The sequence below is a fragment of the Mesoplodon densirostris genome, chromosome 10, assembly GCF_025265405.1.
Source record: "Mesoplodon densirostris isolate mMesDen1 chromosome 10, mMesDen1 primary haplotype, whole genome shotgun sequence".
NCBI classification, from domain to species: Eukaryota; Metazoa; Chordata; class Mammalia; order Artiodactyla; family Ziphiidae; genus Mesoplodon; species Mesoplodon densirostris.
The window spans coordinates 109,007,429-109,031,423 of record NC_082670.1 but is presented as its reverse complement, the minus strand read 5'-3'; the positions used below and the strand labels follow the sequence as shown (position 1 = coordinate 109,031,423).

The 23,995-nt window shown below is 63.9% G+C and overlaps 1 protein-coding gene across 3 annotated transcripts in view; it reads left to right on the top strand.

Moving 5' to 3' along the window:
• The window catches only part of EEFSEC (eukaryotic elongation factor, selenocysteine-tRNA specific), a 168,842-nt gene extending 145,623 nt beyond the window's left edge, over nt 1–23,219 (top strand). Inside the window, exon 7 of one of the 3 annotated variants that reach the window (XM_060110643.1) lies at nt 23,150–23,219. In XM_060110643.1, coding sequence (XP_059966626.1) covers nt 23,150–23,169 — 20 coding nt within the window. In that variant the 3' untranslated portion in view covers nt 23,170–23,219. Of the gene's footprint in view, nt 1–4,330; nt 4,727–11,400; nt 14,623–23,149 lie in introns of those variants that run through there. The other 2 variants (XM_060110640.1, XM_060110642.1) reach the window with 2 other exon arrangements.
• Nucleotides 23,220–23,995: the final 776 nt, after the last annotated feature.

The following is a 23,995-nucleotide window of genomic DNA, read 5'->3' as shown; positions in this document are numbered from 1 at the left end:
CCTGTGCCCCGGCTCCCTCCCCGCCCTGCATTTCTGCTCTCTCCAAAGCTGCTTGCTGCGGGAGGGGGTGTGCTGGAATGGCTGGAGCTGGCACAGCTCTGAGGAGCCACCAACGGGGCCAGTGACCCCAAGCTGCCTGCAGGGCTCAGTTCCCCCTGGAGGGTGCAAGCCGCCCACCAGCGTGGAGACCGCTCTTCCAGTCGGGCCCCCAACATGAAAGCGACGCCAGCAGTTGGAGGCAATTTGCCGGCTTTGATGGCGGTGTCAGGGCGGCACCCAAGGCCAGGGCTTGGGAAACAGCGCGCTGCCTGCATTCTTCCCTGATTACCCGAGCCCGAGCCAGGGCCCAGCAGCCTCCAGCCCATTGTGCCTTTGTGTGGAGCTGGCGCTCGGTGAGAAAGGCCAGCCCGGCCCTGGGAGAGTGTCCCCAAGGGAAGCCACGGGTAGCAGCCTCACCCCCAGGGTCACGCCAGCCCTCCCCACCACATCCCGGGGTCTGGGCTGGTCGGGGGGTGGAGCAGGGCCGCTGGGCTCCAAGACTCCTGAGGGTTAGGGAGAAAAAGCAGGGACGCCTGTGAGCCCCGTGGGATCACGGGGACAGCGTGAACTTGAAACCTGCAGCAACTCTACCCTCATGCCCACCCCACCAGGCTCCAGGTCACATGGGGCAGGGGGCCTGCTCTCTAGGCCCAGCTTCTCCCTGGGCCGCTGGCGTGCAGACGAGTTTTCCTGGTCCTGGAGGCACAGCTCTGCTGGTGGGTTTCCCTTCCTTGCCCTGCACACCCACGCGAGACCCCACTCATTCTCTGTGTCTTCGTCCAGCAAATCCTCCCTGTACCCGCAGGCCAGGCCCTGTTCCCCGGGCCCTAACTCCGACACAGGCCGCTGGGGAGCAGACACAAAGCAAAACTCCTGCTAAATGGGGCTCCAGGAGTGATCCCGCCAGCCAGGGCAGGGGCGGGGAAGCCTTCCCGTGGGGCAGTGGCTGAATAGGAGTTGGCCAGACAGAGAGGGCCGGGGAGGGTGTTCCAGGTAAACGGAGCAGGTTCAGAGGCTCTGCTTTATGTCTGCTGGCTGGAGCAGGGAGCCCGCAATGTGGCAGAGCCTACAGGGAGGCACCCGCTGGGTGACACTCGGGACCTTGGATGCCAAGTAAGAGGAGAGACTCTGTCCCGTGGGTGGAACCAAGCCGGGACAGCCGCGCGGGCCTCAGCGCGGGCCCTCTGCCCCTGGGGGTGGGACTAGGGAGGAGACCAGCACAGTGGTCCCCCAGGGCAGCGCCACGGAGGCCTCCTGTGCGGGGCCGGGCGGCAGGGATGCAGAGCAGGGATGCTTGATGCAACAGCGGCGGCAGAATCCGTGGCCTCCCTGGGGGCGAGCAAGGGCCTGAGACCCTCCCTGTCTGGGCTCCCACGGGCCCAGCACACGGGGCGCCTCGGGGACACGGTTACCCCCGAGCCCCGGCCCCGCAGCCCCACCAGCACGTGGCCACACGTGCTCTCTGTCCTCGAGCACCGTGCCCACCCCACCCAGGACTCGGCGCTCCGGCTCTCTGCCTGCAGACCCTCACCCGGCATCTCCCTGTGGCCGGCCCCTGATCTGCAGCCCTAGGTCCCCCCGGTCCCGCCCCGGTTCTTCCTGGAGAAGCTAGCCCTCGGCGTTATTTCCCTGGTGGCCCTGGTGGCCCTGGTTGCTGTCTGCCTACCTTGCTGCCTTGTTTACTGCCTGCCCCTTCTCGGGCCAGACTCCCGCGGGCAGCCCCGCCATCGTCTCCCGGGCCTGGAGTTCCGTGAAGGTTTTCAGGCAATGACCACCCGACACCGTGACCTGCCCTCACTTCACACCACTTGCCCCTTGGCTGAGGGGAGAGGCCACCACAAAGCAAGGTGGTTCCCAGCGGCACTGCCCCGCATCCCCACAGCCTGGCTGCCCCAGCACACGGTCTCGGCTGGTCGGCGTTCAGGCCACCCCATGACGGAGCAGAGGGAAACAAGGCTGGCCATCTCAGAAAAGCAATTAAATGGCCTCGTCTTCGCCAGCGCCAGATAGATTTTCCAGCCCTGCCTGCTCTGGGCAGCGCGAGGTATGCGCTCAGTGTAACGAGAGCCGTCGCGGGCGAGATGGACCGCCGATTGGGCCCCGCCTGTCTCCCCAGCCCGGCGCAGACGCCGGGGAGCCCCGCGCCTCTTCAGCCATCAGACCTCCTGGCACCAGAGGGAGACGGGCTGCCCGTGCCATTTGTCAGGGTCTGGTGCCAGCCGCCTTCTTGCAGAAGGAAGGCCGGGGAGTCAGAGACATACCTGCAGGACTGGCACTTGCCTGAGGGCTGCCCCGGGGCCTTTCTCACGCCCCACACCCGACCCCAGCGGCGGGCGTGGGGCCTTCGATCTGACACCAGGCTGCCCAGCAGGAGGGAGGCTCCCCTTGGCCCCAGCATCCTGGAGCCCCATCAGCCGAGAGCCCCGCCTCCCCAGGGAAAGCAGGCTTTGAGGTGGGCGCTGGAGAGGGAGACCGAGTCCCTCGTGCAGCGAGCAGGGCCGTCCCTGCTGACTCTACGGTTGTCCCTTGAACCAGCCTCCTGGTCACCTTTCTAAACGCCCAGGAGCTGCAGGGCCAATACCCAGTGCTCTCCCAGGCTCGCTTCCTCTGCAGAGCCATTGTCCAGAGCCTGCTCCGGGTGGACGCCCCAAGTTGGGGGCCGGGTGGCAGAAGCCCCCGTTGGCCACCAGCTGTGGACCAGAGTTCAAATCCAGGCTCTTCCCAACGGGGTGTGGGGCCTCACAGGAGGCACTGCCCTCCTCAGGGCTCCATTCTCCGCAAGTGCGTGGAGGGCCCGGGGGACGGGACGGCCAGGGTCCTCCCTGCACTGAAGTGCGACGTGAGCTTCCGCTGGCTCCTCTTCTTGGGAGCAAGCCAGCGCCCAGGCAGGACTGGGCCAGGGAGGACACCCCTCACATGACGGCAGAGGCATAGTGGGTGCGCCGGGTGTGCAGGGGGTGGGGATCCACCACCTCGTGCCCATCCCGACTTCCCACCGGCTCCAGACACCCAGCCGTTAGGTCTGCTGGCCAGTGGAGCCTCTGTGTGTGGATTAGGAGCGAGTGCCCTCTCTGGGGACACAGCGGCCTGCCAGGACCCTCGTTTGGCGAGCGGGTGTGGGCTGGTGCCCCTCACTAGGGTGTGGAGTCTGCACACCTTCCTGCGCCGTCCAGGCTCACCCTTACCTCGGCCCTGCCAGCTTGCTCCCAGCAGGGCTGTGGGACCCACAGAGGGGGAGTGGCTTGTTCTGGGGTGTCCGCTGGTGCAAAGCTGGTCTGGGGCCTGGCCAGAGCCTCGGCCCATAATGCTCGGGGTAGCCAAGTCGTCTCACCCTGGCCGGCGGCCCACGGAGAGACTGCCTCGTGCTGCCCCCAAGCAGACGCCTCGTAAAGACAAGCCCCAGAGAAAGGGGCACAGCAGCCTGGTGTTGGAGGAGGGGAAGGGTGTCCCAGGCAGAAGGAATAGCATAGGCAGAGGGGAGCCCGGGAACGGTCGTGGGTTCCTCCTCAAGGCTGCCGGGAAAGCACGGAAGCAGTGGACGATGGGGCGGGTGGGCGTTAGAGTGTCAGCAGGAAGCAGATTTCCGCTCAGTCGTTGGGTTGGAGGGGGTGGACAGAGGGTCTGTACCGAGGCGTGGGTGCTTAAAGGGGCCAGTGCGCCGTGGGGCCGCTCCACCCCCGCCTGGGGTTCGGGGACAGTGTCTGCTAGCGCCCGGGGAGGAGGACCCCAGCAGGAGCTCTGGCCAAAGAGAGTGGGACCGTCACCCCACTTCTCCCTCCCTCCGCCCTCCCATCCACTGAGGTCCTTTGGCAGAACCGTGATGCCGTCTGCAGAGGTCACCGCCCGGGCACACAGCAGGGCAGGGAGGGCATCTCCAGGGGCAGCTGGAGAGTGCCGAGCCCGGGGGGCCTCAAATGCCAAGTCTCGGGGTAGAGACTTAGCATGAATGCGCCGGGAACAGCGGGGCCGCTTAGAGCACCGAGTGCGGGGCAGCCCACAGGGGCCTGAGTGCTGGGTGGGTGGGCGGGCAGGGGACCGGGAGAGCCAGGTGGGAGCCACGCTGAGCTCCAAGCCAGCCGGGCTGGTGGCATGGACCAGCGCGGTGAGGGAGCTGGAATGCTGGTTGGGGAGGCAGGGTGGCGAGCCCAAGGTGGCACCGGGGTCCTGGCTCCGCCACAGAGGGTGTAGGGGCGTTGCTGAGTCGTGGGGCAGGATGGAGCTGGGCCAGCATGCATGCCGTCTGGGGTGGCGGGTGGCGGAGTGACAGGCTTTCCCTCTGTGCCTCACGCAGGTGGCCTCAGCCCCGAGTCCAAGAAGATCTTGACACCCGCCCTCAAGAAGCGGGGCCGCGCCGGCCGAGGGGAGGAGGCCGAGCAGCCAGAGCCCGTCCAGCATGTGGCTCTCAGCTTGTCTTTCAAGCGCTACGTCTTCGACACCCACAAGCGCATGGTCCAGCCTCCCTGAGTGCCCGCCGGCCGCCCCAGGGCACCTGCCCGGGCCCGGGAGCCACAGGGCCACATGTGCCTCCAACTCCAGGCTCTCCCCGGAGCCCCCGCACCCCCCTCCAGGGAACGGCACCGTGCAGGAGTGGGCTTCGGCTCCACAGCGGGTGGCCAGTGTCTCCCAGGCTGCCCGGCTGGCGGCCAGCGCGTGCCAGCTGCAAATAAATGTCCCGTGGGGCCGCCCATTCTGCTGGTCTCTCTGTGATTTCATGGGGGTCCCCCCACCCTCCCAGATCTGTTCCCAAGGGCAATGTCGGGAATTGCCAGGGCTCCTGCTGAGAGCAGGGCTAGGGGAGGGACCCATTGGGCTGAGGGGGTCCACAAAGTGTCAGGCCGTTAGGTCAGGTTCGGTGGCCCCTGGGCCTTGAGAGAGTCCGGGAGTCCTTGGGCAGCCGAGTCCAGGAAGGGCGCCCGGGGTGTCCGTCTGGGAGCAGCGGGTGCCAGGCCAGTGCCTTGGGGCAGAAGGCAGGCTGGGGGCTGTGGCCCTGCGTCCGAACACCAGGAGTCCCCGGCCCTGGGCCGAGCCCCTGCGGCCGGGCCTCTCCAGAGCCCAGCGAGCCCCGCCCTGGCTCCTCTGCCGCTGTACCTCAGGCCACCCCACCCTGCAGCCTGACCCGGCCGTACTCAGAGAAGGGTGAAGTGGCAGAGCTGACGGCCTGAGGGGGCATCAGAGCTTTTAAAGACATTTGCAGGATGAACACATGTTCCAGAGTCCCTTTATTTGGCCTCCAGGTGGGCGCAGAGGCCTCCCTTTTATCCTGGTAATCGGTGTATTATGCTTTAATTTGCAAAAATGGCATTAAAAATATTAACAGGGTTGGGTCATAATCAGATGACTTGGGCCTGGTAAGCCCCGGAGCCAAGGGCCCCGGGCAGAGAATGACGCTGTGGACCCGCCGGGCCTGTGCATGGTGGCCATGCTGGGGAGCGGGCAGCCCTAATCCAGCGCCAGCATGGGTGCCGGCAACAGTGGGGGCAGCCAACCCACGGCTGCCCTCACAAGGTCCCAGACGTCAAGCCAGGCAGCCATCAGGGCGACAGCTGAGGGCTGGGTGGGCAGGGAGAGTCCAGGCCCGGCCCCCATCCCCCCGGAGCTGGGAATAGGGCGGGGGCAGCTGGCGCTGCTGCAGCACAGTCAGGAAGCTCCCCTGGGAACCATCCCCGACACCCCACCATGGGCCAGGCTCCGGGCCCACTCTCGTTTAGCCCCACCCCTGCCCTGCACCCCGTCTCACCGGGGAGGCGGTGCCACCTGGCTGAGGCCACCGTAGCTCACAGGGTGGGCTCCCAACAAGGACTTCAGGCAGAGGCCCCGCGCCCAGCCCAGTCCAGTCCAAGGGGAGCAGGAAGGGCCTTCATGAGCACCTGCTGGTACCAGGCCCCGGGCTGGCCACTCCCGTGGGTACTCGGCCCTTCGGAGGGGACCCTGGCAGGGCTGGGGGCTCCCAGGACTCACCCCTCAGATGAGGAAACCTTCCTTCGTCATCCTCAGTGTGTGGCGAGCTAGGCGGGCACCACTGGGACCTCCAGCTGGGCCAAGTCCTCCCCGACTGAGGGCTGTGAGGGTGACCTCTCCCTCCAGGCCCCCTCGGGGGGGCCCTGCCCTGCCCTGCACAGCCTGTGACCGTGAGCACATCACTGTCTGGCTCCACGTGAGGGGTCACGTGACCCAGCGGGGCGAGGGGTTCTGGGGGCAGATCCCTGGGAGAGAGGGGCCCCGAGCCACTGCTGGGCGTCACATCCTGGCCGCCCACTGACCAGCTCTGTGCCCTCGGGCAAGTCCCCGCCTCTGCCCGGGTCCCTGGGTACAGCAGGAGAGTCAGAGCAGCAGCTGGCCTCCGTGTCCCTGCAGCCGTGGGAGGGGGACCAGTAGATGTTGTCTCCCCACCAGGAGACTGGGGGCCTGAGTACCTCTCAGCGGTGGTGTGGGCAGCCCAGACCCAGCAGTGTCCCCAGTCGGCCACTTCTCCAGGACCTCTGAGGGTGCCCACATCTCGCCTGAGGACAGCACTCCTCGGAGCCCGGGGAAGCAGGCGGGCTCAGGCCGAGGGAACTAAGGCCCAGGGAGGGGGGGGCCGCCGAGCCGCGGGACAGGGAGGGGTTGCCAGGGTGCAGTGAGCCTGCCCGCGTGGCCAGCGGCCCAGGAGGGGACGCTATCAGGTCTGGCATCGGTCGAAACCCGAGCACCCCAGCTGCGTCGGCGGGGCGCAGCCTTTGAAGGGGGCGCGCGGCAGGCAGGCAGGGTGGGGGCCGGCGCCTGGTGCTCCCCAGAGCAGTGCCCCCTTCCCTTGGCTCCAGGCACCCCCAGACCTTCCACGTTTCGTGGAAGAGAAGGCTACGGCATGCGGAGCCCACTGCGGCATCATCACGCACGTAAAGTCGCAGAATATGCTCACCCACCCGCACGGGTGGCCGGTGGGGCAGCCCCGGGGCCCAGCCATTGCCTCAGGTGGAGCTGGGATTTGAACCCCAGTTCTGGACACCTCCAGGGCCCCCCTCGCCCCAGTGCCTCGGCTGCGCCCTGGGGCCCTGCTGTGCGCTGAGGGCCGGGGTGGGGGCCGCCCCGCCCGCCTGGCCCCCCAGAATGAAGTCGTGGGCAGGCGCCCTGCCACGGACTGGGGCAGGAGGGGCGGCCGTGATCGGCAGGCCCCGCTGGCGGGGCTAATGCGCCAGCAACGAGATAAGGCTTATCTAGAAACGTCTCTGGAATTGAGACTCTGATGGAAACAGGCTTCTGGGTTAATATACTTCTGACAGATAAAGTGGGAAGCCCTGGGGGCCCGGGGCAGGAGAAGGGGCAGCTCCTGTTCTCCCAGGCCTCCTACCCTGGCCGGCGTGTGTGCACATGTGTCTGTGTCTGGGTGTGCACACGGATCTTGGTCTCTGGGGGTGTGTGTCTCATTTGCGGAGGCTTTGTCAGGCTGGGTGTCTGGTGAAGAGGTGGGTGTCAGGTCCAGTGTGCACAGGGTAGACACACACGTTTGTCCAGGGCCCGTTTGTCCCTTGAGCCTCTTCCCCAGGACCTGGTGGGGTGGGAGTGGGGCTCATCACCCCCATTCCGCAGACCCAGAGCTTCCTTGAGGTGGCCCAGGACTCTCTCAGTCCCGGCTCACCCTCAGGTGATCCAGGCCTCAGGCCTCCTCAGCCTCCTCACGGGGCATAGAATTTCCAGGTTTCCTTTGAGGGTGCTAAGGCCAGTCCTGGCCATGGCCTCCCAGCTCCAAGTTCAGCCATGTCTGTCCCCAGTGGCCATGACTAAGGTGAGGAAGCCTCTCACTAAGGGGCCACCTGGGCAAGGTCTTGAAGAGAGAGTAGGAGTTTGGGGCGGGGGCGGGGATGCTTCGGCAGAGGGAGGGCTCTGGTGGGAGTACGGAGTCGGGGGGGGGCCTGCGAGAGGAGGGACGAGGTCACGGCTCCTCAGTCTCCCGCCAGCCCTGGCTGGGCCTCCAGTGGCCCCCGCACGGGCAGGTCTGATAAACAAGAGTAACCAGTGCCCGGCTGACAACAGAGTCGAGCCATTCATTGCGCAGCTCGGCCAGTGCCAGGGCTTGACTGCTGGGAGGCAGCCAGGCAGCAAGGATGCTGGGGATGGGGCGCTGTGCTCCCTGGGGGCAGTCGCCCCCGACCCTGGGCTCGCGGGGTCTGCTGCGGGAGCACTGTTCCCTCTGCCGAGGGCCAGGGCGGGGAGGCGGTGGGGGCAGCTGTGGAGCGAGGCTGGGCCGAGAAGAGGCCTTGAAGGGCCTTGAAGGGCGGAGGCGGGGAGAGTGTGTCCGCTCGGCGTTCGAGACCCGCCCCCCGGCCCCGACGTCCGACCAGCACTGGACACTCCTGGCCGAATCCCAGGGCCTCTTGGGGGGCGGGGACCTCGTGGGCTGGAGGAGGACTCCGGGGTTGGCCGGGAATGGGCCACCGGGAGCCAAGCAGAGGAGGCCGAGCAGGCTGAGGCCCTGAGGCCCTGGGGGGAAGAGGAGGACGTTTGGGAGGTTTGGGGCTTCGGCGCAGGGGGTCGAACTTGGTGGCAGGGGCAGAGCTCGGACGAAGCCCAGCGCTGGTCACTCGGCTTTTACCAAGCACGTGCCGTGTGCTGGACGCGGCGGGGCGGGGGCAGACCTGGATCCCCCACCCAGACCAGCAGGTCAGAGGTCGTGCACCCACGAGGTATTGCTCAACCCCCCACTGTTATCACCGGGTCCGGTGGGGAGACGGTGCAGCAGAGAGAAACGGACACTTCCTGCGGCCACAGCTGGGCTCCAGATAAAGGCCCGCTGGGAGCCCCGGCCAACCTGGGGAGGGCCAGCCACCCACCTCGCCCCTCAAGGGACACCCCCCAGACTCAGCCTCCAGGCTTCCCGCACAGTCACCGCCGGACAGGGCGGGCGTCCAGCTGCTGAGTGCCCCCCGTGCTGCTCGGGCCGGGGCCTCCACTCCCCTCCCCAGGGTGGGCCCACTGAGCCCCGCCGAGTCAGGCAGGCGACCAGCGCGGCGCCTGTGTCTGGGCTCTGCTGTCACAGCAGCATTCACGGGGCCCACCGGGGCCCTCGGAGGGGCCGCGTGGCTGGGGGAGGCTGGGGGCCGGGGCCCCGCCCACCCTGCCTTGGGGTCTCTGCGTCCATCTCTCGCTCTTCCTGCACAGATGACCTTGGCTCCAGGCCCAGTTCACTCCTCCCACCTGCCACACCCTGAGGCGTGGACCTTGCTTGTGCCGCCAGCCGAGGGGGGCAGGTCGGAGGGGCAGCTGGGCGGTGCGGGGTCTGTGGGCCTCATCACCCACAAGGGGCGCCCGTGGCATCCAGTTGGCTCCCCCTCCCACCCTCCTCCCTGCACGGTCCTCCCTGGCGCCTGCCACCCCCCCAGGTATGATCACACCCTGTCAACCCCCCCCCTGCAGTCTCTGGGGGCCTGTCCTTGCACCGCCTGAGGGCCCGGAAAGGTGAGGGTGGAGCCGGCAGGATGCAGGAACCTGGCCTTCCCTGCAGCTCCAGGCAGCCCTTGGAAGCCCAGATTTCCCAAGGCTTCCAAAGCTGGGCCACAGAGCCAGGTCCTGACCCGTCCTGGGCCCTCCCAGGTCCTGCCCCTCTCAGCCAGTTCCTTACCCTGTCCCTAGACTGTCAACACCAGCACCACCCCGAACCTGACCAGCACCCCACATACAACCTTATCACGAGGGGCCTGCTCAGATACCCGTGGGGAGGGCCTGCTGGGGGCACAGGCCGGCGGGGAGGAGCGTGGGGCCGGTGGCCGCCAAGGAGCGGCCGTAGCCAAGGCCGGGGGAGGGGGGCGCGACGTGGCCTCCTGCCTTGGCAGTGGGAGACACACGAGGCGGCGAGAGGGAGGGGACCCGGGACAGCTGGCGAGCCTCCCCGCGGTCACACGTCGGTGGCGAGGTGGGAGCCCTGCGGCGGGCATGGGTGTGGGACACCTTGACGAGCTCGCTGGGCCTCCCGAGCCCAACCCCACAGCCCCTGGGAGACGCGGGACCCGGGGCTCGGGGCGGTGTGGGCTGGAGACGGGAGTGCATGAGACCAAGCTGGAGAAAAGGACAATCAGGGTGTGCTCTGTGGGCCCCGAGCAGGAGAGGACGTGCGAGCCGGGGAAAATGGACGTGGCTTGAGAGGCTCAGCCCAGGGCGCGGTCCAGCGGAAGTGGGCCAGGCACCTCTGGGTGGCAGGCAGGTGTGGGCAGGCTGTTGTGTAACAGGTGTGGGGTGAGATGGAGCAATTTGCTCCCGAATCAGACGCGGCTCCGGACAACAGGGGACGCTGGCCTCCAATCGGCAGCATCTCTCCGCTTCTCAGTATTCAGGGGTCGAGGGAAACGCACCCGCCCGCCACCCAGGCCCTCACCGGTCGCCTGCCTGACTCGGTGGGGCTCAGTGGGCCCACCCTGGGGAGGGTGTGGGAGTGCAGGTCAGGGGGGCAGAGGGAAACTGAGGCAGGAGGGCGGGGTTGGTTCTCTGCCCCAGTCCCCCAGCACGGGGAACCCTGTGGGGCAGGTCCTGGCACAGAGGTGGCCCGGGGAACAGGGGGTCTGGATGCGTGTGGACACGCAGGCAGGCCACGGCCGCCCCTGCCCTGTGGACAGCCGGGTGGGCTGCTGATAAGGAGCAGTTGTCAGTCATGGGGCGCCACTGATAAGACAGACAAGCATCTCCCGGTGGCCGGAAGGTGGTGGGAGGAGACCCAGTCCCGGGGGTGCCCCCATCGTGGGTGGAAACACTGAGGCTGTCGGTTCCGGGCAGGGCGCCTCCCACCTGCCCGGGCCGGAAGCCTCTCCAGGGCCTCTGGGCAGCTGCTATACTCAGCGAAGCCATGGGACCCAGGCCTGGCCAGGGACGGCCAGCCTGAGGTCACCTGCAGGCCTGAGCGTAGGATGGCAGGTGACTCCCGAGAAGACCGTGGTGGGCATGGAGGAGCCAGTAACTCAGCCCCAGCCTTGAAGCTGCAGCTCGGAGGCCAGAGAGGTTGCAGATGGAGGTCCCATGGGGCTCGTCAGAGCTGGGGTGCCTGCCTGAGCCCTGTGCTGTGGGGAGTGGCCAGAGCCAGAGCCAGGGACAGCGAGAGACAGGCAGAGACATACGGCGGGAGAGAAAGAGCGAGACAGACGCCCAGAGAGTCGGAGAAAGCAGTAGCGGGGGGGGAGACCCTGAGAGCTGAGTGCACCCAGGGGAGGGCCCCAGAGACGGGGAGGAGAGAGAGGGTCCCTGGGGTCGGCCCCACTCTGATTGGCCAGGACTGACTGCAATTAAAGCCCATAATTGATTCCCTGGTCTGACGAGGATCATTTCCATGCAAAGAATTAAGGTTTTCTTCCAAGATGGAAATAAAGATTAATTTGCAATTTCCTTCCTCACTGCACACAGGAGAGCAGCCCCTGCTGGGAAGAGGGCTCAACCTGGCAGGTGGGCTGGAGGGGATGGTGGCGCGAGATGGGGCAGCCTCCAGGCCTGGGCGCACGGCCCCCCTGGGAGAGGGCAGCCTCTGGAGGCTCCAGGACCCCTGTGTGCCCAGCCTGTCCCCCTCAGGCTCCTGGCTCTGTGTTGGTGCCCCTTTCAGAGCGCTCCCGCCGTCCTGCTCCGTACCCCGTACCCTTGGAGGGTGAGGCTTACGACTCACGGCACCCTCATGTCGTCTGAGGCCCGGACCGCCACGGTAGATGAGGCAGGAGCGTCCCCGAGGGGAGAGGTGGGAAGGCCCGACTCCCTTTTCCCTGTGGGTCCTTCTTCAGCCCCAGCCTCCCCGCCAGGCACAGCTAATGGAGCCCCGCCTGGACCTCACCCAGGGCTTCCCTGGAGGGAAACACGCTGGAGCCCAGGGGGTGTCCCCTCCTCTCTGGCCTGGTCCCCACGGCCCCGCGACCCTGCACCCGTCACTGGGGGTACCCCAAGCACAGGCGCACATGCAGAAAGTGACAGCCCTGGGGCCTGTCCAGGCCCAGCCACCGAGGGCCGCCCCTCGGAGAGGCCTACCGAGTCCAAGGAGGCCAGAGGGGGCCACCCACACCCGTGTCCCCGGGAGCCAGCGTCGCCTCCTCAGACTTGTCCCCGGCAGGGCACACCGTGTGGCCACATCACCTCCTCCACCCTCTCCAGGCCCACACCCTGCTGAGGCCCAGGCACAGGGAGGGTGATCAGGCTGCTCTTCTGGCCAGTACAACCTCTGAGCAAGCACAGCTGGGGCCACTTGGTGCCCCAGGGGGACAGCGGTCTGAGCACAGGACGGGGGGTGCCGGCTGTCTCACCGGTGGTCTTCCGAAATCCTGTCTACACTCCCTGAGTGCTCCGGGGCCGTGTTCTGCGTGACTTCTGGGCAGGGCCTCCAGGATCCCCAAGAATTTGAACTTGGGCTCTCGGCTGAGTATAGCCTGGGACCCACCTCACAGCACTCCCGCCTCTGCTCTCTGCCCGCCCTGCCTGGTCCACTGTTCAGGGTTCTGAACGGCCTGGAGCTGGCCGCCATGCCTCATGCCAGCCTTGCCTGACAGGCACCTCTGGATGACCTATGACCTCGCCCAGCACACGGGCGGTGTGGAGTTGGGGGGAGTAGGTTTATGAGCAGAGGGGCTGGTGCGTTCCTCCACGACCTGGCGGCCTTGGCCTAGGGCACCATCGCCACGGGACTGAGCGGCCGGCTGCCCCCCAGAGTCCCGACCGCTCCTCCCCGGCCCGCCTAAGACACCACGTGCTCCAGAACAGGGACTTCGTCTGGCCTGTGTGCCTGGTCCACCTGGGGCTGGGCGGGCTCGCCCCCCGCCCCCCCTCCACTGCTGCTGCATCCTCCAAGTCCAGCCTCTGCTTACGTACCTCCAGGCACGGGGAGGTCCCTCCACACTATCCCAGCCGAATGACAGCTGAGACAAGCAGCAACTCGGGGGCGGCCACCAAGACAGCCCAGCACAGTGCAGGCCCTCTCTGGGGGACGCTCTGGTGGGTCCCAGGTCTGCCCTCTGCCCCTGCAGCCCCTCTGCCCCCAGGGCTCTCCTCCAAGGCGGCATCCCCCGACCAGCACCTCCGAGAAGCTGGGCCCAGAACCTCGGTCCCCTGCCCTGGCCCTGGGCCTTGGAACGCTGCGGCTGCTGGTGGCTGCTGCATCTTGCTCATTAGTTCATTGATTCCTTTGACCAAGATTGGACCAAAGTTTCCTGCACACTTGCCAGGGACTTGAGCGGCTTGGAACAGCCTGTCCCCTGATGAGGGGTGCCCAGAAGGGCGGGGACAGTTGCCGCCGTGGCCACCATGTCTGGGAATCATAGGCTGGCCTCTATCCTGGGAGAGTCAGCGTCCAGATCCTTCCTGCAGGTTCCACAGAACACCAGCACCTAGTGGCCATGTAACCAAGTGTCTGGTTCCCAGACCTCACCTCGCTCAGCAGCCCTGGGACCCAATGAGGCCTGGAGCAAGTGTCTCACCCTCTCTGTGCCACAGCAAAATGAAATGGCTATTAGGACCTGCCTTGCTGGATAGTGGTATGAGTGAAAGGGACACACAGCAGATGCTCACTAAACGCTCTGTGGCAGCCACCTGGGAGAACAGTTGGGGTGTTTCCTAAAAAGTGAAGCAGAGTCATTGCCCCAAAGTGGAAACAACGCTAATGTTTATCAACTGATGAACAGATAAAAAGTGCTGGGCGCACCCACACACTACCTGGAATATTATTCCGTGGAATATTTAAATGAAATATTATTCAGTGATAATATAATAATAAAAAGGGATGCAGTACCAATGCTTGCTACATGGATGAACCTTGAAAACATTGTTCTGAGTAGAAAAAGCCAGATTCAAAGGATGCCGTATTGTATGGTTCCACGTGTATGAACTACCCAGAAGAGGCAAATCCATAGAGACAGAAGGGAGACTGGCGGTTTCCTAGGGCTGGGAGACGAGAGGAAGAGGGTGGCGGTCAGGAGGTGGAGGGGTTCTTTCTGGGGTGATGAAAATGATCTAAAATTGATCATGGTGATGGATGTACAGCTCTGTGAATATACTACAGCCATTGAATTATACACTTTAAATGAGGGAACTGTGTGGTGTGTGTTATATCACAGTAAAGCTGTTAAAAAAAAACTAAGCAATGAAGTTACCATATGACCTAGTAATTCCACTCCTAAGTCTGTACCCAAGAGAACTGAAAACATACGTCCACACAAAAGCTTGCACACGAATGTTCAGAGCAGCCTGAGTTGGGACAGTCAAACAGTGGAGAGGACCCGAGTGCCCATCAGCTGATGAACGGATAAATGAAATGCGGTCCTAACATGCAATGGACTATGATTAGCCAGCAAAAGGAATGAAATACGGATACGGACTCAACATGGATGAACCTCAAAAACATTATGTTCAGTGAAAGAAGCCAGATAGCAAAGTCATAGATTGTAAAATTCCATTTACAAGCGTGTCCAGGATAGGTAAGTCCATAATTGTAGAGAGTACCTCTGTGGTTGCCAGGGGCTGGGGGACCTAGTGGGATGGCACTGACTGCTAGTGGCTATGGCTCCCTTTTTGGGGACAAAATGTTCTAAACTTAGATTGTGGTAATGGTTGCACCTCTTTGTAAATATGCTAAAACCACTGAATTGTACACTTCAAGCGGGGAGCTTTATGGCATGTAAATTGTATCTCAATAAACTTGTTTAACAAATGAATGATGCTCCAAGACTGTACTCACCACCTCACAGCCAGTCCTGGGTGGCAGCCCCGCACCGTTTGGTTCTGGCCAGAGCCTTGCCTGGTGGGGAGACAGCGCCCACTCCCCGGGGGCTGAGGGGCAGAGTGAGCTTGGAACTGTGGCAGGGCGTGAGCGACCCCCAGAAACACCCACGCAGCCTGGCCCCTGGTCCCGGCCGCCCTCTGTGCCCACCCGCGGTGGCTCTCAGCTCCCAGGGCTGCAGGAGAGGCTGGTGGGATTCTGCAGTGGGAATCCTGCTGTTCTTGTCTTAAATCATTTTAGTATTTGTCGTGTTTATTAAGGAAATAGTTCAAACATGTGAAAAATGCACAGAGCACAACACAATGAACTCCCACCAACACCAGCGAGGGAAACAAGGAGTGGGGGAAGCTGCTGGAACTCTCCAGGCTCTGCAGCTGAGCCTCTGCAGACCCCCTGCCCGCGTCTTCGTGGAGCGGCCCTGCTCAGGAGGCGGGGGGCCGGCCCCCCCTTTGCTTTCCCAGGTTGGGGGATCAAAGCTCTCCATTGGGACCAGAAAGCAGTAGGGACTGAGTCGACCTGAGACTCTGAAAGTCTACAGCTCTGTTTTTAAAAATCATGGTTTGCTGCATAAAGAAAAAATTACCCTTTCAGATGTACAGTTTTGTTAGTTTTGAAAAACACATGCAGTCACAATACAGAAAAGTTGCCCCCCTCCAGATGTTTCATGCGCCCGTGGCACCCCTCCCGGGCCGGTCTGTTTTTTGTCCCTATTGTTGTGTGTCATCTAGAATGTCACGTGTCACATGGCCACATTTACACCTCTGGGCCCACCCACGTCCAGTGTCTGGACGGTGGTTCCCTGTGCTGCTGGTAGATTCTTCTGCATGAATGTCCACCAGCTGCGGGACAGTTGGGGGGGTTCCAGCGCGGGGCAGTTGTGAATAGCGCCGCTCCAAACACTCAGTGATGAATTTTTGTGTGGACCTAAGCTTGATTTCTCTTGGGTTAGCACCTGGTTGTAGAATGTCGGGCTGTGTGGTGAGCGGCGTCTAACTCCCCTGGTGACCACCTGGTGACCGTCCCCTCCTGACACGGCTTTCTTGCTCTTTCCGTCAGGCACCTGTGTAGGGCCAGGTGCTGTGCCAGCTCAGGGATGGCCGTGGCCAAGACCGGCAGGCCAGTCCAGTGGGGGAGGCAGACAAGAAACAGGAAGACTTCAGGCACACGCAGGCTTGCGCTGGGTGGTGACACAGGCTCTGCGGGTGACAAGAAGGAGGGGATGGTCAGCGAGGTCCTCCCTCACGAGGGGAGCCGTCCGATCCTAGATATGGGGGGCTGAGCAGGTACAGAGGCCCTGAGGCAGGCGTGTCCTGTCGTGGTGCTGGGACCGTGATGGATGTACTGGGCACGTCCTGTGCTCGGAATGTGCTGAAAACCTCAGAGATGTCCTCCTACTTACTTCTCACACAGCCCTGAACGGAGGGATTCCCGTCCCGTCCCCCCGGTCCCCCCTCCCGCTTAAAGCTGTGCAACCGTGAGGATCACAGCCAAGAGGGCCAGAGCCAGGATAGGAGCCCAGTGGGACCCACAGAAGCGTCTTAACACTTGGGTTCCAACCTCAGCTGGGGCCCCTCCTGCGCTCCTGCTGCGTGACCCGGGGCAGATGACCGGTCCTCTCTGAGCCTCTGCCCTCCCATCTGCCCCGCAGCCCGCAGTGGGAAATGGTACCATGGAGCCTGGCGGTGGGCAGGGGGCTGTGGCCATCTGCGGGGCGGGGACAGATCTGGCCGGGCGGGGCCAGCCGTGGGCGCTGCACTGCCGCCAGGCGCCGACAGAGGGCAGGAGCGGCCCACGCGTCCCAGGCCAGGGAGCGCAGGCGAGCGAGGGCGCAGGGGGGGACACCCATGTCCTCGGGGCTCAGAGCTGTGAGGACCACCTGAAACGTCCACCTGAAATGCGGCCGGTCTGGCCGGAGGTTCCTGCAGGTCCAATACACACCAACCTCCAAGGCTTAGGGTGAAAAACGCATGCAAACTACCACGGCCATCAGTTTTTACATGGATCACATGTTGAAACGACCATCTTTTGGACATACCAGGTTAAATAAAATATAAAAGTTAACTTCACTTTTTTGAAACATGGGTACGTAAACTTAAAACTCCGCGCCCGCTGGCACTGTTGGCTCTCGTGCTGTTTGTGCAGGACAGTGCTTGTGCCACGTGACCCTCATTAATCCTCCCCGTGAGGCCTGGACGGTAACGGTCCCCATTTACAGATGGAGAAACGGAGGCAGCGGGAGGTGACACGGCGTGCTCGGGGCCAGCTGTGGGCGCACACCCCATGCCCAGGTGCACACATGCGTGTCACGTGCATGAGTACACGCGTAACAGACGGATGAACCAGCACAAACGCACGCTGCCAACACCCCAGCCGCGTGTGCAGCCGGTCTCGCGACAGCCTCGCCAACACACACGTCCACACCCCGCACACACCTGCAGGAGTGCGGCCCGTGTCCCCTGAAGGCCCAAGTGCCATCTGGACAACTTTCGGGGATCCTGCTGTTGGCCAGCAGGCCCAGGATGGCCAGTGGTCTCCCTGCTCACCCAGGGCCCGGACAGGGGGGCCTCGCTGCCATTCCGTCTGTGTCTGCAAAGGCCACCCCTGCGGTGAGCGAGTGGCCTGCCACCCGGCGCTTCAGGCCCTTCCTTCTGGCCGCAGAGCATTTGCATAAAGCTCCCCAAGCCCACGGATCGCATTACATGGAGGCCTGATGATAATCTTTGTTGAAATAATATTTAACACATGCTGCACTTTTAATTAACTATCTGAATAATCTCAAATTAATACCAGAGCTTTAAAAAATAAGTTTTCGTTTTCGCATTTGGTAACATAATAGCGGCCCGGCTGGCCCGTTTCCCCTTCCTTTGATTTAATTAAAAGCCCTTTTGTGTGCCTCTTGTCACTTCAGAAACGGACAAAAGCACCCGGGTGGGCAGCCCGGGCTCCCGACGCAGGGTCCAGGGCTGGGGTCGCGGCCGCGCAAGAGCTCTGGGGTTCGGGCAGCCCCGCAGCACCACCCGGGAGGCCGCGGTGTGGCTGAGTGTCACCCATTCGCACAGGGACACGGTGACGGACACGCACACGGAGGCGGGTGGTGACCTCCCACTCGTCCACGCGTGTCCCAAGGCCGCTGCCTGCGCCAGCCCTGCAGGTGCATGCTCGCTCACAGCCGCACGCCGGGCAGTCAGGCGGTGAAAACTCAGGCCAGTCTGGGCTGGGGGTTAGCAGTTGGCATCCTGAGTCCGGATCCGAGAAGACCACGGCTGCCAGTCCCAGTCCCATCCCCAGCCGACAGCTGAGTGTGTGGGAGGGTCTCTCCCTGCTTTACTGTCTCCGTCTCTGTGCCTCTGTCCCAGGCTCAATGCTTCTGGAAACAGGGCCAGGCAGGCAGCCTCCTGGGGCTGTTGCTCCTCTGCTGTCCCTCTGTCCATTGTGCCCAGGGCCAGCCGTCCCCCCAGGTCTCTTCCGGGGTCCTGAGGAGCAGCAGGGGGACAGCATTTCCTGGGGTCTCTGGCTTGCTCCCCGCTGACGGGCCTGAGACAGGCTGAGGGAGGCCTTGCACAGATGAGCAGCCCTGGAGAGGCCAGTGCGGATACACAGGCCGCTGCGGAGCCTCAGTTTTCTGTGCGGGTCCAGGCGGGTGGGGATCTTTCTGTTCGGTGGGCCTGTGGCCCTCAGGAACTGTGCAGAGACAGGGTGCACAGCAGACACCCACCGCCAGCCAAGCCTGGATTCTCGGGAGGGGGCCGCGGAGATTCTTTTTGTTCTGGGGCTGAAGGTCAGACGTGGCTCCCACGTGGAGAGTGGTGGCTGGGCGCGGAGCCTGTGTGTCCCTCTAAGCCGGTCTGAAAGCTGGGGGCCCAGGACAGCTTCCGAGGCTGCTGCTGTGGGTGCAATGGCCACATCTCCACACATGCAGCCTACACATCCCATCAGCAAGCAACGGAGGTTTGGATGTGAGTTGAATGAGCATTTGGCGTCCTGCCTCCCCACGGCCGTGACCATGAGAGGGTCCCTGCCCTCACCAGTCCCCCAGTCCGGTGGGAGGGCAGTCACATGGGTGCAGAACGCGGTGCTGAAGTGGGAGCTGCGAGGCTGGGCAGCAGCCTTGAGGTAGAAGACGAGGTGGGTGGGGACCAGTGCTCGGGCTCTGGGCCCTGCCCTGCTGGGGGCCTCATCAGTGGCATGGTCAGAGGAGAGGCTCCCGGGGCTGCAGTGACCGACGCCAGGGTTCAGCCACCCTCTCCGGGCACTGGCCCTGGGACCTGGAGCATGACCGGCAGGGCCGGGCCTGGGAACTGACTGCCCTGGGGTACAGCGCCCCTCCCCCACACCAGCCAGTCCCTTCTGGCTCAGGCTGACCTGCCCGCCCTCCTGCCTCGAGGGCTACCTGGAGGGGCGGGCGAACCAGTTCCCACCCACTTCACCTTGGCCGGTGAGGACTGGCCAGGCCACTCCAGGCACCTGGACCCCACTGTCACACGTGTCCACTCACACGTTCACACACGTGGTTCCGAGTCACCCAAGACCACACACAAGTGAGCACACAGATGGCCAGCTGGCCCACAGTGGGGAGTGATCGTCATGGGCTGGGCTCCAGGCGTCCATCCACACACGGGGTGGGGGCATGTAGTCCTGAGCACCTACTGTGTGCTGGCAGCCGTGTGTGAGCCCAGGAACTGGCACAAGTCTCAAGTCGGGCAGGGGTCCCGGTTCACAGAGCGGGTAACGGGCTCAGAGAGGCGAGTGAAGTTGCTCAAGGTCAGACAGGGAGAAGCGGCTAGAGCCAGGCCTGATCTCGAGCCTACACACCAGTCAGCCCACCACTGGCCCTTCTACTCCTGAAGGCTCCCTGGCGACACGGCCTGACCAGGAGCGAGGCTGGCGGGCGGGCGGGAGCCGAGCTGCATCTGGAACCCTAGGAGGCGACCCTGGTGCTGACCCAGAAGACTCAGGGCGCCGCGTCTGTGGCGAGAGCCTGGGGAGCTGAGGGCAAAGTGAGAGAGGGTTCCCCAAGCCCCTCAAGGTGGTCACAGAACCAGAAACCACTGAGGCCTGTCCCGCTGGCAAGGGGCCCGCGACCTCGTGCCACCCAACCTGTGAGCTCCTGCCGAGAGCGTCAGGGCACAGGTGTGAGCACAAGGCGCCCGGGAAGGAACCAGAAGCAGCGGCGCTAAAGGAGAACCCCTCATTCCTTCATTCATTCGGCCAATCAACAGGTGCCCGCAGGGTCAGGTGCTGTCCTTCCTGGACAGGCGTGGCGAGGCTGACCTGGGCCCTGCCCTCCTGGGACTGCCATTCTGTTGGGGAAGAGGGACAGCATGCACCAGAGATGGGTGAGGTGATTTCAGATAATGAGAATTAGCCAGCGTAATCAGGGAGGGCTTCTCGGAGGACGGGACCTTTGGGCTAAGACCTGCCTGAGTGACAAGGAAGAGGCAGCCAGGCAGAGAATCGTGGGGCAGGATTCCAGGCAGAGTGACCCGGAAGGGCAGAGGCCCAGAGGAGCGAAAGCTCGCAGGACAGGGGCCTGGGCGGGGAGCAGCCTGATGGAGCCTCGGCAAGTGGGGTCGCCCACACCCTGTCTGAGGGGCGACTGCTGCCCAACTCCAGCCCATGGTCGCCTGTGGGACTGAGCACCCAGTGTGGCCAGAGGTTCCGATTCTCCAAGAAAAGCCGGCGGTCTGGGTTTTTACACAAAACCTCGTGATTTTTTAAATGGCCACAACCGATTCAACTTTTTCTGAAACTGTTCAAGCCACAGAAACTCTCTCTGGGGGCCAAAACCAGCGTGTGGGCCACTAGTTTGAGACCTCGCGAGGAACTGTGTCCTGCCTCCCAGGCTTCCTAGTCGGGAGACCCTGGGCAGGCTCCTTGCTCTTGCTGTGCTTCAGTGCTTTCACCTGTGAAGCGGAGGCAACAGGGCCTACCTTGCAGGGCTGCAGTGCAGGGGTAAGTGCTTTAAGTTATTCATTCATTCAGCAAATGTTTACTGAACACCTCTGTGTAACAGAGTCAGTGCTAGGTTTGGGGGTCGTAACAGCAGGCAAGAGACAGCCTCCGTCCTGGTGCCTCTTGCTGTCCACAGGGGACAGAAAATGAGCAAGTAAGTGAGGGAGTGCCGCACAGGAATGCCACGTGGCCAGAAGGACCGGACCGAGAGGGAGCCAGGAAGGCTTGACGTTGTAGACGGGGTGGCCAAGGAGGGCCTCACTGAAGAGGGGCGATCGGCGTAAAGGCCTGAAGGATCTGAGGGAGTGAGGCACACAGATATCCGGTGACGTGATCGAAGCAGGCCCAAGAGCCAGTGCAAAGGCCCTGAAGGCCTGGCTGCTCGAGGAATGCGCAGGAGACGGGTATGGCTGAAGTGGAGAGATTCGGGCCAGGGAGGTGGGGAGGTGGGGCGGCGGGGCTGGAAGGAGATGAGGTGGGCCTCGGGCGGTGAGGGCTTCAGCTTTTCCCCTGAGTAAGGTGAGAGCCAAGGGAGGGTGTGGAGACGTGAGGTCTGCCTTTGGTTTCCACAGGATCCTTCTGGCGGCCACTGGGGCAGAGGCGGGGAGCACAGGATGGAGGCTACTGCAACCGTCCAGGCAAGAGGGCATGGGGGCTGGACCAAGGGCAGCAGCGGGGCTGGAAGCAGTTGGCTCTATTCTGGATAGACCTCAAAGGTCCACCAGCACAGAGATGTCAGAAAGATGCCTAGGTCTGGGCTAGGCACCTGGAAGATGGGAGGATGGGGAGGTGGAGAAAGCTGGGTCAGGGCACAGTGGGCCTGGGGGGCTGTGCAGGGAAAGCAGCTGAGGAGGAGGCTGGGAGCGGAGGCCCATGGGGGACACGACGCGGGCGCCCCGTTGGGGATGCATGAGTGGGGTGGGTAAGTGTAGATGGCCGTGAGGACAGCGGCGGCCCGTGGTGCGCAGCAAGCTAAGACAGACGGATGCTGACATCATTTGTCAACTCGGGGTCCAGGAGAGGGGCCTGGACGCAGCTCCGGAACGCAGGCCGGGAAGGCAACGCCGGGGGAGCCTGGGCGGCTGGGGGCCGCAGCCCTCCCCTCCCCCTCGCCACCTGCGGGGTCGGTCAGACCCGGCCTTTGTCCCGCGCCGCAGCCCCTCCGCCCCGCGCGGCGCCCCCCGAGCAAACACAGCTGAGCGCCGGGCTCGCGTGCCGCCCCCGCCCCCAGCTCCGGACGGGCGGCGGGCGCGGGGCGGCGGCTTAGCGGGGCAGCTGCGGCCGCGGGCGGGCTCCGCTCGGCCGCTCCCACCGGCGCCGCGCTTTGTCATGCAGATGCCCGGTGGCGGCGCGCGCCCGCTCCCCAGCTGACCCGGGGCGCCCGCTCCCCAAGCGGGCCCGGGCCGGCCCCAGACCCGCTTTGTCCTCCGGCCGGAACCGGATCTCCCTGGTGCTGGGCGGCCCGCGCCAGTGGCTGGGCGTCTCTGGGCCTGTCTCCTGGCATTCCAGGCGGAGGACCTGCGGGGTGCGGGCACATTTGGGCAACAGCCCCCATCCCTCCCGCACGGACGGGACCCAGTCGAGCAGGACCAGCGGAGCAGGCCTCTGTGGCCACCACCCCCGACCCCTGCCGGCACCGCGGGTGGGGGGAACCCAATCCCTGGCCCCGCCGGCCTCAGCCTTCCCATCTGCGCTTTGAGGGCGGTGCCCCAAGCCAGGGAAGGTGACTGGGATGAGCTTCTGGGCTCAAAGGCTGCGGGGAGGCTAATGGCACAGGGTGTAAACATCCCACCTTGGTGGGTGCTCTTGATAAAGGCACAGATGCTCCAGATGCCAGGACCCCCACCACCACCTCCCAGAGCTGCCCCTCCTAGGGCAAGCAGGCGGGTGGGGCCTTGCCTGGGGATACGCCCACTTTCCCCAGAGCAAAAGATTCACCAAGAGAGGTGATCAAATGGAAAGTTATTTACTGCCTGGTGTCAGGAGTCAGGCCTGAGGCCAGGCCTGGGAGGAGAAACATTCCTGGGCTGGAATCAGGCCTGGAGGAGCTGGTGTCTGTCCCGCAGGGTCACCACGTCCTCCCTGGGACCTTCTCTCCCCACTTTGCGGGTGGGGAGCCCAAGGCAGGGAGCAGCGGAAACGTGGCCCCCAGCCCTTGTCTTTGCCTGCAAAGAACAGAGGCCTGGAATTCAGGCCAGAAGGTGCAGAAATGACCAACATGCGTGGACCTGATGCTTGGGGTCCAAGAGAAGCAGCCAGAGTAACAAGTCCTCTTCCCGCCTCCCAGGTAAAGCAACTGGCCAGCAGCAGGGCGCTGTGGGCAGGGCTCCTCTCCTGGGGCAGTGCCCCCCGCGGGCACCCCTGCTGGCACCCAGTTTGTCAATCCAAATCGTGCTTGCAATTCCGTGGGAGCTTTGGTCCAGTGATTTTACTTCTAGGCCTTTATCTTTAAAGGGCGTTCCTGCTATGTGTGACCTTGGGCTGTGCAACCTTGGGCGACTGACCTCAGTTTTCCTCATCTGGAAGTGGGAACATCACGACACCTACCCCTCCAGGGCCGTCTGAGGAGTGCGTAAAGCCAGGCACGTTGGGGACACAAGTGACAGAGACTCCCATGAAGGAGAAGCAGTGTCCTGATGTGATGGGTCAGGGCAATTTTTACAAATGGAGATGAGACGGTCTTCCTGGGTGCCTCCTGGTTCTCCCCAGCGACCCCCCTCCCGTGCCCAAGTTTTGACTGGCAGACCCAGGAGGTTGGTGGGAGAGGGGTGTCAGTGTCAGTCCCAACCTTGCTCCTTACAGGAGACGGTGGGGGAGGGGAGGGGAGACCAGCAGCCCAGCACCTCCACCCCAGGCCCTGGCCCTCTGGCTCAGGCAAGCAGGAGAGACCAGTGGAAGGTGGAGGGTTTATCTCACACACCCCTCCAGGGAGGGGCCTTTATGCCCAGATCCAGTTTCTGGCAGGACTGGTTGGTCCAGGTGGCCCTATAGATGACCAAGATAAGGTCCGTGCAGGTTGGCTGGGCTGAGCGGAAGAGCCACGCTGGGCTAAGACAGGGGGGTGGCCCAGGCCTGGCCTGACTCAAGGGTGGCAGGGGGTCTGGGCCTGTCTTGTCCCAGCTGCTGGCACCTTTTGGGGGCCACACGGGTGCCCTCTCTGGACCCCCTCCCCTGCCTGCAGTGAGAAGTGGCACAGAAAGAGGTGATCCTGGGCAGGGGTGGTACAGGCCCAAGGTTGCCCAGGCTGGACGTACTGCAGGTAAGGTTTGTACGGGCACATGACGAGGTTCCAGAGCCAAG